At 41.4% G+C, this 15,081-nt stretch overlaps 1 protein-coding gene across 1 annotated transcript in view; it reads right to left on the bottom strand.

Moving 5' to 3' along the window:
• Positions 1–14,865, bottom strand: part of LOC116721519 (ephrin type-A receptor 4-A-like) — a 31,547-nt gene extending 16,682 nt beyond the window's left edge. Inside the window, exons 1-5 of the mRNA XM_032565304.1 lie at positions 14,162–14,865; positions 12,530–12,597; positions 10,424–10,621; positions 9,750–9,860; positions 8,986–9,340 (exon numbers count right to left, since the gene is read on the bottom strand). Of these exons, the coding sequence (XP_032421195.1) occupies positions 8,986–9,340; positions 9,750–9,860; positions 10,424–10,621; positions 12,530–12,597; positions 14,162–14,318 (889 nt within the window). The 5' untranslated portion in view covers positions 14,319–14,865. The remainder of the gene's footprint in view (positions 1–8,985; positions 9,341–9,749; positions 9,861–10,423; positions 10,622–12,529; positions 12,598–14,161) is intronic.
• Between the last annotated feature and the right edge of the window lie 216 nt (positions 14,866–15,081).

The raw sequence follows: 15,081 nt of genomic DNA, 5'->3' as shown, positions 1-15,081 counted from the left end.
TGTTAGAAAAGGACAATAATTACACTGAAATCAGCTGTTAGGAAATTGTAAGGGATGGGGAAAGGGTTGTGGAAAAGACAACACAAGGGGGAAAAATGACAGACGTGGAGCGAGAGATAAAGAGGTGAGAAGAAAAAGACAAAACGAGGAGGAGGAGAGAGGGACTCGGAGGGGAAGGTGCCCTTTGATTACTATCAGCATTGTCGGCATTTGCATACGCATTCTTCTGCTACCTAAAATGCAAATGCGGCTCATTGCGAATCCGAGCAAGAGCCTGGTCGGCACACTGTATGCTGCACATGTGTGGTGGTGTGTGTGGGGATTCTCCTTGACCCGTTGTTATCTGTCATCATCCCTTGTTCCTTCGTAGCAGAGGGGTGGAGATGGAGGAAGTACCCCTTACTGCTCTGGTCTGACACCTGTCTGTGTGATGGATGGAGGCAGGGATGGATTGATGGATGAAAGGGCCGATACACTGCCACAAAAGAAAGAAAAACACTTTGACTGCCAGGGGTCATGCCCCTTTTAATTAAAGCCTGTAGAAATGCAGATGATCATTTCCTTGTGTACAAACATGGCGAAGGAGCTGACAACTTTTTGCTTGGTGAAATGGGGTCAGATTTAAGGAACTCTGGAGTTCAGATTAGTATAAACACATAACCTATGCAGTTAGCAACAAAAAGTGGCCAAATTCAACTGCTGACCAGGAAGTATCAACCTCTCTTTGTCATAGAACATGTTGGGTTTGGATATAATAGCAGTCTTTGGGATATCCTAGGATCCAGGTAAGGACCTAAATTCTCTAGGGGTGGAATCAGTACTGCACTGAGGGTTTAAATGAACAAGGATGGGGGAACTGAGACCTCTTTTCAGAAGTCAAGCTAAAAAAATTATTGAGAGTGCACATTTTGCTATAAATGTCTGAAGGAATTGTTTTAAAGACATATAATAAAATGTAGGCTCCAATGTTTATTTGACATCACAGGTCTCTTTTACCTCTATGTTTTTGTAGGTTAAGAAGTTGAAATATTTGGAAACAACTGTTCTAGGCATGACTGTACTATACAACGGGCTTACCAGGGGAGTAGCCCAGGCCCCTAAGGCAATGGGAGCCCCATTTAAAAAAGAACTGTTGTTTTGCAAACACATTTTTTAAGTTTCTGAAGTTTCCATCACTGCGAGATGCTTTAATTGGTTGTGTTTCCAAGTGGATATCCAATGCATGAATAATGTCAACTCCCCAATCACTTTGCCTTCGTTCTAAAATGGTAAAACCCTGTTTTACAAGAAGTGCTCCCTCACACATATGGTGGGACATCGCCTCTACTCCAGTATAAATATTCAATGGAAATCCACAGAAGGAAAGCTAGAAATATTTTCTGGATGCTAATCTTACATCTTCACGCATTAGAGTTAAGAGAAAACCAGCATCTAAATTTCAAATCAGCCTCAACATTTTGGTCGGTACATCTGTGATTTCAGACCGTCTGTCTGAAACCTTTAGAGTTCCCACCATGAGGGTGGCTGCTTTCCATCTCATTGAAATAAAAATAAAAATCACAAATCTGGCTTAAAATTTCTGAGGTTTAAAGAGAAATGTGTAAAGACTGGTGAGTGTGTGTATGCCTACCCAAATCCAAGGGTGAATACATTAGCATTTGAAAAGCGGTCTACAACAATATCCCCTCCTCCCTATCAGACACACATCTACCCCACCACCAGCGGCAGCAAACCCCCTACTCCTGACTGAAAATCTCAGAGAAGAGTTCAGGAAGAGAAAGGAAGGATAATGAGACCAAGACAGAGAGAAACTGAAAAAACGTCGGAGCCGATGCCAGAGTGCTATAGACAGCCTGGTGGAACTGGCAAAGCTCCTCTACATTAAGACCAACCTGGGAGATGGAGACAATAGCACACAAACACATGCATGCAGTCTGATTCTGGTTGGAGGATTGCAAACCACTCCCCCCAACCTGAGTTTGGCTCATTTCAGACAATTACTCGTGGCTCTCTAGCGTCTTTCCTCAGACTGTCACCTGCTGTGCACAAACACACCCCTAAACACACACACACTTCCTTCTCCGTTTGCCCCTCAGCACTGCTCTCCAGGCATTCCTGGGCATTCCTCCAAACAGCAAGTACATTTGAGGGAAGGCTTTGTTGGGCAGAAAATCAGAGATACGATGCACAGGCGCACACCCGATTATACGCACACACACTGTATGTTAGCAATCCAACATGTCCTGAGTCCAGAAACGCCGTGCAATAATTAGAGGGGCTGAATGCAGCGATTACGCACTCATTCCATCATCTGCTTGGTTCTTCTTTCTATCATCTCTCTTTCACTGCGGCTGCCTTTCTGCTCAAATGCTTTCTGCTGTTTACAAGACACTGCAGGTGCGTTGGAGGGAAGCACAAGCATGAAATCTCTCTGGATGGAAGTGAGCACACAGGCAAAAACGCTCAGACACACAGAAACATTCCAATCCTCCCGGGCTGCAAGTTGAGGAGAATCAGACGACAAAGACGAGAGGAGGACGGCAGAGAGGAGCAGAGACAAAAAGCAGAAGGCTCCTCTTTCATTCCGCCTCCCCAATCGTTCACATTTCAGATTCTCTCTGTGGTCTCTCCTTCCTCGTTTCCGATCATCCCAGACGGATCACAGCTGTCAAACTTTTGACGTCTTCATCTGCCTCGGTCATGACCCCGCACTCTGCAGCTAAGCTGCCAGTGTATATGTGTGCGTGTGAGCGGCTGTCACTCAGGGTTTTTGACGTCTTCATCGGGCTCAGTCATGACCTCGATCTTAACCAGGGCTATAGAAAAGATGAGGGAGGTCCCTCTTTCTTGTGTTTTCTGTGTTCGTCCCCTTTGCTCCCAGTGATGGACCCCTCCACCACTGTGGGAGGAGCAGCCCATGTATTGATGCCTTCTGCTGTCAGTGGCCTTCTTTCACCCCCCTTTTTTCCCATTCAACATCTAATCCCTTCTTCCTCTCCAGAGCTTCTCTTCTCCATCCTCATTACCCTGCGTCAACACTCCAGATGAACTTTTCACATCACCACTTTGTCTGAATCTGCTCTGATTTCGGCTCATTTTAGCAGCAAGTTTTTGGATGTGCTAAGATTTCTTGCAGGAGTAACTGATTACACTTTGTCAATATAAACACTGACTTGCTAACTTTTCACTCCCCCTTGAACCTTTAGGCATTTTGTCATGCCACCTCCACATTCTTCAATATCGATCAAGAAATATGATTGTTGGTTTCAAATATTCCTCGTAAGGTAAAATCTAAAAATGTAGTCTATTTGTATTTAGTCCACTTCACACACATGCCAATAACAACAGCTGCCTTTAGAAATCTACATGTGTGAAAGCATCAGAGGTCTGGTAGAGAATCAGTAAGCAGCATCAGGAAGACCAAGAGGCACACCAGAAAGGTTAGTGACAAAGTTACGATAGCTTAGAGCAGAGTTTGGTGAGAAAAAAAAATCAGAACGAAATGTTCACTCCATAATCTGAAATGGAAGAAGTTTGTTAAAACTGTATTGAGAGCAGTTGTCACTTAAGGGGAGCATTAATTAGTAAATCAGCCATTAGCCCCATGGTAACTTTGAAGGAGCTGCCGAGATCCACAGCTGCTGTCTAAGAATCTGTACACAGTTTGGTCAGCACTCCAATAATCTGATCTTTATGCAACACTATAAAAAGGAAACCATAAAAGTCATAAAATGTTATGCCTAAAGCTTGTCAGAAGCAGTTTAAGGTAGATGGCAAAAGAAGAAGGAGCTCTGGACAGATTAGATCAAAGCTGATTTTTTTTTTTTTTTTGGCCAGAAAGCAAAACTATCTGCCAGAAACCAACACTGTACATCATCCTACACACCCCATCCCAAAACATAGCAATGGAAGTACAGGGTATCATGCATTGAGGATACTTTTCTTCAACAGGACCCAGGAATACAAAGCTGGCAATGGAAACTGTGTCTATGAAGTATTTACTCAGGGAGGCTCAATACAAATGCATAACATTTCTTACCACTTATGAATTATTTATTGCTTTGTGCTAAACTTACAAATCAGCATTACTTGCATGACAGCAGCTTTGATTTAACATCTTTAAAGTTTTACTGCAGAGTCTGTTCTGTTTTTCTTTTTTTTTAAGCATCCAAAATTAAATTAAATACAGAGGCTAACATTTCGTAAATATGTATATTCCGTTTCTAGGTGGGTATCCTGTTATGGCTTTCATACATGTCTTACAAATCCAACTGTAGCTAGACAAAGATTACTGTAGCTTAATAGGAAGAATGAAAACAGGAGGAAAGACCCACCCTGTGTCCATTCAAAGGTAACAGAATCTGCCTGCCAGCATGTGAAACTCTTCCTCCCTGGAGGCTCTTGTGCTCGGCCTGGCTGTGTTTCATATAAAAACACAAGCATGGTGCATCCACTTAGGAGGCTGCTTATTGCTATGAGCTTAATGGATGCAGCGATTGTAATTTTTAAATTTTTTTATTTTCTTGTGGTAATAAACATTGCGGACCCACGGCAGAGATTTTTGGAACATGAGCAGCGCTGGCAGTCATCTACTTGCTGAACAAGACTTTTATTAACTCTGATTTACAGTTTTGATGAAGCTGAAGCTGTTTTTCACATCTTACCCTGGGAATAAGAACAGGGGCTCTTACACTCCAGTGAGCACATGTGTCTCTAGTTTGGTCTTAGATGTGTGGAGCTATTGCTGACTGAATTTGGGGATATTTATCCAATTGAAGCCTTTTAAATGTTAAACCTGCATGCCTTCATCTTCCTAAGAACCTCTGCAGCAGAATGTCAAAATCTAAGTTGAAACAATTTTGTGTTCTCTATTACTGGGAGTTTGGGAGTTTTTATTTTAAGAAAGTGATTTCCTTGGTGCAGATAAATGTGGCTGACCAACACGGAGAAACCACATGGGCTAACATTTCCCACTGCTCAGTCTAGAACGTGGAATGGACAAGATCAGGTTACAACACAAGGAGAGTGTGAAGCTGATAAAAACCAAATCACTCTCATATACAGTTCCTTCTAAAAGTCTTCATAACCCTTAAATATTAAAACTGGAGAGAATACGATGGAACGTCAAACCAAGCAGGACATGACCCTCTAACTAAACGGACTGGCCGGGAGAGGAGAGCATTAACCAGAGAAGAAGCAGCCAAGATTCTGCTATGATTTACTGCCCAGTTGGAAGAATCTGTCAAGGACAACTTAGTTGTGCACTACAAAAATCTGGCTCTTATGGAAGCGTGACAAGAATCAAGCCATTGTTGAAAGGAAGCCTTAAGAAGTCTCTTTTCACTGAATACAGCAACCATGAAAAAAGGTGATTTGTTTAATTAACAAAAAATGTTCAGCTAAGAAACTAACACTGCACATTAATGTAAAAAAAAAAACCCACCAAGAATGGTGGTGGTAGCATCATGCTGTAAGGAATCTTATCTTCAGAAGAGATAGCAAAGTTGGTCTGTGTAAGTTGGAAGACTAAATGAACCTAACCCTAACCCAAACATACTGGAAGAAATCCAGGTTTACCGTAGTTACAAAAGACTACAAGAGGAGGAGTTAACCCCCTCGTAGGACAATTACTCAGAATGTGGTTTAAGTATGTGGTTGGAAAGCAACTTAAAGGGTGCTCTTTCAGACACTCCCCTTGCAGATCTTCATCACAACAATGCTTCTCATTTACAACCGTTGGACTGACCATGTAGGACTGACAAGTAGTTTGTACGATAAACTGGTGGGAGCAATGAGGACAAATACACTGATAATAGTAGTTCCACCTGGTGTTTGCCAATTGCTGCCACTAGTCTGGGGGAGAAGAGTGGCAGATAGGGGAGAAGTTGGAGGATGAGTGCAGGGTAATTAGGTAATGAACCGAATCCCACAACATGACTGCCATGGGAGATTCAAGACTTTCATCCATAACAGAACATCAGCCATCCAGGTCTGTTTTTGATGAGGGAATAACATTATATACTGAATCTAACACCCCCTTTAAATACATAGTGATTTGAAATGGTCTTGCATCAACCTTTAATTTATTTTTGCAGTTTGCATCTATTAAATCAGACTTTCTGACTGTCTATTAAACAGGTCTTAATAGATCTTCCAGTTCTCCTAGCGGTCTGTCTTTTTATTTTTGAATGTGAAATTTGCCTTCTCCGTCAGTAATTTTGAGTTTAGTTTTGTTTCTTTGACCACATTTACCGGTACTTATACCAGCCTATTTATTAGATAAAAAGTTACAGTTAAGTTACAGTTTTTTTTAACCAGTCTGCCAAAAAGCTTTTGTTTTCTTTTTACTACAGTGAGGTGAAATATAAAATAACAATACATTACCATTTAGTTTTTAGCAGCAAAACTGGGATATCTTGTTATGATGCAATGTTTCATTGAAAGGGGATAACAAAAGAGAAAGTGCCACACCTAAAGCAAGATGAATGAACATTATGAACATAATGCAGAAGGGAAATCCTTGATAAACAAAGAAGAAATCGAGAATAGACATCATGACAGAAAACTAGGGAGATGCATCATCATCATTTGATCAACTAATGTGTGCCAAGTTTTCAGCGAACAGGTTTTTGGCAATTCCCTTGGTTGTGCTAAAATAATATTTTCTGTCTGTTCAGTTCTGTGATCTTTGGTAGTTTTAATAGATTCCACTTACAATATTGGAATAAAATACTAGCAACATTTAGTAAAAGAGCCAAACGATCCAGAGGGAAAGCCTGGTTCAACTCTTGAGTTATCTTATGCTTGAGTGATTCATAAAGTAGAGCTAAGTGGCTTAATATGTATAAATAATTAAAAAATAAATCTCTGAAAATTAAATATGTGTTTGCCTTGCTACTAGAACTTGTTTGTCTATGGGAAGAATATTCTCGAACTTTATAACCTCGGCGACATGAGAAGACTAAGAACGTTCTCTATCAATTATCCCTCCATCCCAATTTGCCTTCCCTTTCCCCTTTTTTCCACAGCTTTTTAACGGAAACAATTAGAAACGTTCAGGTCTCTATCTCCGGCTGCTGAGACAAGAGATTCTCCGGATCAGCGCTGCAAAATCATCCGGACTTTGATGGATTTCCCCTGACGCAGCTGCTCCAAGCCAACGACCTGACAGGCGGTGAGAGCGGGAGACGGGAGAAGAGAGCTGCAGATAGATAGATGACACTTCACATCTGCTGGACATTCAGTGGAGTCAAGGGGGATCTCCTAAATCTCGGAACATATTTCAGACCTCAAGGACGACCCCGCAGCCCTCCTCCTCCTTTCAGGGGGAACAAATGGGGCAGGCAGGATGGAGGTTTCAGAGAGCGTTTGTCTCACATAGAGAGAGGTTTGGTGGAGTTGTTCTCACTGCATAGAATGAAATGTGAACTTTTTCCGCCTCTCTTTTTATTGCCAACTGGCACAGAGTTGCATCCCGCTCCAAGAGTCTCCTCTATTCTCTTTGAGTTATGGTTCTGTTTGTTATACAATTAGCCCGCCAGGATGGGCATCATAAATAAAGCCAAGGGTGTAGATCAGCAAGTTGTTCTCTCCCTCCTCCCGCCCCTTTCACTCTATTGGTCCCGGTCCATCTGCGTATGTATGTGTCTGAGCTGACATGTTGTGTGTCTGTTCCATGTGGGACTGAATAGAGGGAGTCAAATCTTGTCGTAAAAAAGCGTCTCTGCTCTGTCTGTTGTCTCCGTGCTCCTCACATTGAGACAAAAAGCACACACGTTTTAACATCTGCACCATCAAAACGTTTCAGATGAACTGTTCCACAAGAACATGAACCAATGTCGCTGGCCAGACGGTCAAACGTGCAACTTAAACTCACACTTACACGAAAGAGCTTCCAAAGTGAAAGCATGTAGCTTGCTTACTAACAGTAGAGAAGCTCTGAGAGGAACATGCTAACAAGTTCCAACTCATTTGATGAATTTGTTCTGCAACTGAACTGCGAGTCACACATTATTTCTTGACTGGGCACAGTCCGACTGTGGAAGCATCTCGTCGCTGTGACTTTGCCAAGTAAGCACCAGTGCAAACTCTATCAATGTGATGCATTAATTAGTTTAAAGCAAAGATGCTGCAAAGCAGATTTTATGGCTTTCAAACAGACGAAAAAAAAATTATCATGGCCGTTTAACAACTTTATACTTGGCACAGCACCCTATATAATCACAGGTAATAGAGATGGGGGAATGGTCTTCACATTTTATTGCTGTATTTTGAGGTACACAAAATTATTCTGAAGTTCAGCCCAATATTTTAAGCAATATACTTATCACTGTATACAGTTAGAACTTTACAAAAACAAATGCTAGATGGAGTGCAACTCTACTGAACAACTGTACACACTAATTTTAGTCAATAATTTGGAAATTCTAATTCAGCATCGTGCCTTTTGTTCATCTACTGTAACAGAAGTAGTATTTTGAACATTCAAGTCAGAAAACATGCAAGTCATACACACTGTCTATTTTGTTTATAAATGACAATTTTAACTCTTTCAAATGAGTAACGATTATTGTTCTTTTTTCCTTTTTTTTTAAAGAATGAGAAAATCTTTTCCTTACAATTTTTGAGTTAAGAAAAGTCCCAAGAATCACAGCAACTTTTGGATTTAGATTAGTGTTTAAGTGTGAGTTTACACAGCACCATTACTATGTTAACAAGACCTATAACGGTCACAATTGTTTCTAAATTAAAAAACTTTTTGAAATGTACAGTGATTATGTAAAATCAACAGACTTCATTTGATAAATCTCAATGTTTTCCATCACTCCTCTGTAGACTAATGGACTGAGTGCTAACAATTGTCATTAATGCTGTTGTGGGAATTCCAAATGCTGGAATAAAATAATCTAATGTCTATAGTTGACAGGCATTCAGTCAAAAGAAGCTGCCTAGAAGGAATCACTGCCCCCAGCAGCAGTTACCTACCTTTACATGCGCCGCCCTGCTCTTCATATCCCGGTTTGCAGAAACATCCGCCGATAGGAACCAACCACTCTCCATCTGCTCCACAGTACATTTTCGGCTCCTCTCGCTCCTCTGATTGGTTGACGCACGACCCCCTGACCTCGACCAGGGAAGACGTGTCAGCACCGGTGACCGTGTCGGGAAAGGTCGCCAAGTTCCGGACAGTGAGCGGGCAGGTTTTGTAGAAAACCCGGACAGAAACCAAAGCGATGCAGGCGCCCACGTCCTGAAAGGCCAGGTAGAAGCCTTTCCTTGTCGTGACCTTCACATCTCGAATTTCTGTGTTCAGCTTCATGATGCGGTCCCCAACATCCACCTGGAAGCGAAGAGGATGGAATAATCTTAATGGAACGCGCAGTAAAGCATCTCAGTCCGGTTCACTTGTTCAACCTGAATGTGAGAGTTTCAGCTGAACTATTGCTGATGTTTCCATTTTTAGCACTTGGCTCTCATTCAGGTGAACTTTTATCGATTTCACAGGTAAAGTAACCTTTAATGCTTGCAACACTTAAATCAGCAGACATTTTAGGAGCGGCTAAGCAAAAGCACACTGCCAATTTTTAGAGGACAGAAAAACAGACATCCAAGATCGAAGTGCTTGTAAACCAAGTCAGAAAATTACAGCTAAGTGCCAGAAGGTTTTATTTTCCACATGGCAGCAAATTAAAGTGAGATGAGGTGGGTGGATAAACAACTGAAAGCCTGACTCAGTTGCTTGGTGCTACCTGGGTGAAACTCTCGTCTGCTGCCACCGTGTCCACCTTAATGAAGCTGCTCTCTTTGATGTAGCTCTCTCTGTCTTCATTTGACTCGTGGTAGTATAGATTGAACGTCTCCTGCAAGATACGAAATGGGTTTAAGAAAAGCAGTGGCTGGGAATAACATCAATATAATTCTATTTTGGCTCAAAGATAATAGGTCAAATTCAGGTTTGGGCTAAGCTAATTAGCAAATAACGCAATGCCTTGCCTTCTGTTACATGCATTTTAAAATCTGCAACATTGTGACCAAAAGGTTCTTTGACTGGGCCATTTTAGCACATTAGGACTTGTTAATCTTAACCAGTCTATTGTAGCCCTGCTGGAAAGCGAACCCCCACCAAGTCTCAAATCTTTCGCAGCCTTCTAAAACCATATATCTTTTTCTTTCAATGCGCTCACAACTATGGATTGCCTTTTGTTGGTCTAGCACATAAAAATATAGACAAAAGGCATTAAAGCTTGTGGTTTTAGTTAAAACAAATATAAAACAATTAAGGGTTTTGTATAAGAAAGTTATCTTAGGAAAAGTCTGTGGTCATGGTGAAAGTTAGCCTGAGAAATAGAGTTAAATCTTAATTAAAAATGCCTATTGTCCTGTAGTTCCCCTCTGCTTTCACATCATGCAGAATGTTCTCTACCTTGCAGGTGCCGGTGACTCCTGGCAGGCTGTTGCAGTCCCTCAAAGTAAACTTGACTTCGACGTAAACCCGCTGAGCACCGGACCGTGGGATCCAGTCTGTTCTCAGCCAGTTGTTCTGACTGGGCTCCAGAACATTACACACCTGGTACGTCCTGATGGGGATGTTCTTCTCATCCATAATGCTCACTTCCTCCCACTTCAAACACACACCCACACACACACAATTCTGTTACTCCACAGGAGAAATTTAAGTTTTACATTTTTTAGGAATAAAGGAAATTGTGTATAATTACAGCTCACTGAGTTAGTGAAGATGCCATCTTTTAACTGCTTCCCTGCTTTGCAGGAAACTGCTAGACTTTACCCATACAAACACTAACACACTGTCTAACAAGACAAACTTTTCATAAGCAGATGCTTGTTCAGTGTGATCATTCTCAGTGGCTATACTGTATGGAGCAACAGAGAGGGATCCCTGCTGCCAGCTGCAGCTAATTTTGTAATTTTGTCAGGAAGCCATCTAGACAGGCATTGTTTTTCAGAAAATGACTCAGTGTTTGGTGGGTTTTTGCATAATCTGCCCTCATAAACTGAAAGCGGTCACTTCATTGGGACCTCTTTGTCCCAATGAAGGCTATAGACTAGGTCCAAAACCATTTCCAATGCTGCGTCCTCTAATTCACAGCAGTGATTTAAAGCTTCGCCATCCAACATTCACTCCGGCATCAATATTCTGCAGCGGCCAGCGGTTCCGATCTGTTGAGAGTCCAAGGCTTTCTGCAGGCGCATTTCCATACAAGCGAGGCGGGCTCAACCTTCGCCGCACCATCCATCTCAATAGGGCCGATTATTTGCCTTGTACTGTGACCCTTCAAATGACCGCTGAGCCTCCCAGCTCCAAATTGGCTTTTTATTGCTACTGAATAATAATCTTGCTCTCTCCATACCACTGAGGGCTGTATACACGCTAAATTTACCGTGTCCGGTGAAAGAAAAAGAGAGGGCGAACTGGAGAGTGATGGGGTGTGTGCGTGTGTTGGCGTGTGCGTATTAGGGTGAGTGTGTAAAGAGTTTTCTTAAACTGATCAATATGTCATCAGTGGCGCGTGCAGGGTTACAGCAGAAACGCTGATAAATTACTGGTGATGTAAATTTTAGTAGATGTGCAAAAAGAACCCGCAGTGCAGCAAACATGTGACACACTCTGACCTTCAGTTTGCAATAAAACTTAATTCTTTCATCATTTTTCATTTCCGGGGCAGTTAAAATACTGAAAACACAGTGGGTAAGCGTCATATCTGACAGCTAAGTTTTATGGTGATGCAATGACTCATACACCTTATCTGAGTTTTATTGTCCTGAAATACTAGTCTGCTTTTGTTTTAACTGTATGCTGCTTCCTGCTCTGTGTAAAAGCAGACACAGAAACCCTTTTGGTGTGACCTCTTTTAAGGCAGACAGAGATCACAGCTGTCAGAGGAAAGAGTGTCTTTGTCCCAACCAAAAAGAAGCTGAGTTTTTCTATCTGTGTGTGTGTAGGCGTGTGTGTGTGTGTGTGTTTCTGAAAGATGGGAATGATGGGGGGTGCCTCTAATCTAAAGCTCAGTACGTGAAGAGCAAGACCCTGTCAATCAAGCCGCATGCGATAGAATAAGAGCACGGTAACCCCGAAGAAATAGAAGTCAAGTTCGCCAATAACTTTTATGTTACGATTTTACATCACAGTGACAACAAAAAGTACCAAAAAAAAAATCAAAAAAAAAAAACTGGTAAGTTAAAATATAAAACAGATATTTCCAGGATTTATTCTGGCAATTGCTTGGTAGTACAAATCCCTAAAAAAAATTGACACCCACCATCAAGCTGGTTTGTGCCTTTGCCTGTGCCAAATTAAACGCCAGCAATCTCATATTAGCACTTAGTCTTGGTGAACAACAGCACATTGCAAAATCTGTGGGAAGATTATTTACAGCTTTCCAGACCAAGTGTGCACAAGTGTGTGTGAATGTGCATGTGCTTAAGATAGAGATTGTGTTTTCAGAGGAGAGAGCAGGTTGTAAACAGTGTATCTGTAAAGAGAGAGAGAGAAAAGTCTCCCACTCACCCCTCCCTCTGCAGGATTGGCTGCCCATTTCAGTTCTCCTGGCACTGTCCTGGTATCCAGAAGGGTCACTGGAATCGCAGATATACACACACATGTAAATAGTTTAAGAACAAACAGCGTACAGTGCTTCACAACAACGTTATTAAGCCATGAAACTTAAGCTGGATAAGTTAGAAAACCCTGTTCTGGCTACAATATGTGTTGGCTGAGTTTGTGACAACTGTAGAATAAGCAAAGGCCTACACTTTCATCAACTTTACCACATTTTTATACAATAACCCTGCTGAAAAATGTAAAATATTTGGAATAATACCACATATATACAAATCGTGTATTAGTGTGTATTTGTTTCCACACTAATAAGTTCCAAACACTGGGCATCTGTGGATATTCTCTTTTCTTTTTCTTTTTTGACCAATTTATATCATTTTTTAACCTAGAACATATATTATCCTGTTTAAATTTAGCTTAAACTAAAAGTCAGGCTTGGCTAGTCCATTTCATCAACACTCTTGGCTTTTATTAGACTTTTTTTTTTCCAATAACCAGATTACGTCTTCCTTCCAACTGAGGGAAAAGCACAGAGGCCTCCTTTCAGTCAGCTGACAGGCAGTGCCAATAAACAGGCATAGGGTTTGCACTGCATTATGCTAAACTGTAGAATTATCTAAATGTATTTTTATTTTAATTTTCTGGCATTTCATAAAAAGTGAGCAGAAACGGCATGATATCCAATATCCTTGATATACATTGTTGCTGATACTGGTCCTTCCTAAATGACAAAATACAGGGACATGTCCAGAAAGTTTTATAAGACGGAGACAACTTTTAATCCGCTAGAGTACCATTTCCCATGTTATTGCAGCACAACAGCCTAGAAGTGTGCAAATTCATGTTTTCAAGCATGTTAAAACATGCTTTATTTTAGCCACTACACGATTTGAAAACTACTGTAATTCTCACAAGATTTTGCAATGAATATGTAAAAATTGTATCATTTGAAGGCGGGGCCATAACTGAGTGGCATGCATTTAAAAAGAGGCACTATGAAGGACAAAAAGAAAGCATATTAATGAAAATCAATAAGTCAATCACTCGTTCAATTAATCAGTCATTCAGTGAATAGACATTAGAGCTGGCCATTGCTCATTTACCGCTAGAAAACAAAAAACAAATAGCGAGGTTTGTGTTACTTTATTTTAGTTTGTAAGTTGCAATAGCAGCATTCCTTTCGTGTTGCACTGGGTTACGATAAGATTTCAATCAATTGCTTCACAAGTGTTAACGCTCTATCTTAATCAAAAGAGATTATCGAAGCGTGAAAGCTATGAATTTAAGTTCAAAGGTTTTACATGCAGTAAAAGCTACAATGGCCATTTTTTTGTCACCCCAATCCATAACAAAAGGGTTTTTGTTTTTCCTTTACAGAGCACACTCGCTAAATTATGCAGCTAAGCTCAAATGGGGAAATCAACCATAAATCATTACAGGAATTATAAGGTGATAAACATTAAACTTTTTCTCTAATAGTTCATGATCCGCGCAGCTTAGCCCTCCTCTCTCCAGCCCTCGGATGCGCCCTGAGCGCACGCAGCGCCTCTTCCAGCGGTTAACCCCGGTGCGCACACTCACCTTCATTGGGGAGATAGATCCTCGTCCTAGCGCAAGAAACCAGCGTTATTATCCAGACGGATGATAAAAATGTTCGCAACAGATTCCCAGCCATGTGTGCCGTGCGGAAGCCTGCGAGCTCTCCGTGGGCTGTGCGCGCTGGCTGAAGCGGCTCCATCCCGGTGGGAAAACTCCGTGTGAATGAAACCAAGTGTGAAAGCGAGTTGGGATGGATGCAGCAGCAGGAGCGCGGCGGCGGATTCAGGGGCGGTCTCCCACTCAGAAGCTTCCCTTGATGGTAAATGACATGAAGTTAATGCAAAACAGCGCTGAGGCTCTTATTAGCGTCAGTCACTCAAATAATATTTGTTAGTGCCTTATAGCACATCTTAGGGAGAAAGTTGCTGATAAAATAAATTAGGCGTATTAGGAAACTGGGTGACAGAAGATGATCGTTAGCTTTCAAAATGTATGAAACGTAATGAAATGACATAGAATAAAGGAAACTTTAAATTTGAGAAAACCCCCACCAAGCTTCACCTGCTTCATCTGTAATATGAAGCAGCCGACTTATCTAAAGGGACATGAAGCAACCAAGCGTCTGCCTAAATAAATAGAGGCAATCTAAAGGAGGCCGGAGGTAAACGTTACAAGAGCTACACTTTAAAAAAGAAAAACCGCACTGTGCTGCATAATTTCAAAAACATGAATGTTTCACAAGTTCCCCACAACTGGTTGGGCTGTATGAATGTGGCTGGAATTATCGGAGGCTCTTTGTCCGCATGAGCAGACAACACAATGCTGCAGAGTGTGACTACAGCGCCACCTGTTGATGGATGGGAACATCAGTGAGTGATCGGGGGCTTTAGGTAGTGTGCTAATGACATGAGGATAAGGAGACATCTGTCAGCTGCTAATATTTTAAATTCCATATGTAATAA

The sequence above is a fragment of the Xiphophorus hellerii genome, chromosome 6, assembly GCF_003331165.1.
Source record: "Xiphophorus hellerii strain 12219 chromosome 6, Xiphophorus_hellerii-4.1, whole genome shotgun sequence".
Taxonomy (NCBI): domain Eukaryota; kingdom Metazoa; phylum Chordata; class Actinopteri; order Cyprinodontiformes; family Poeciliidae; genus Xiphophorus; species Xiphophorus hellerii.
The sequence above is the reverse complement of the archived record's forward strand: the minus strand, read 5'-3'. Positions and strand labels throughout refer to the sequence as shown.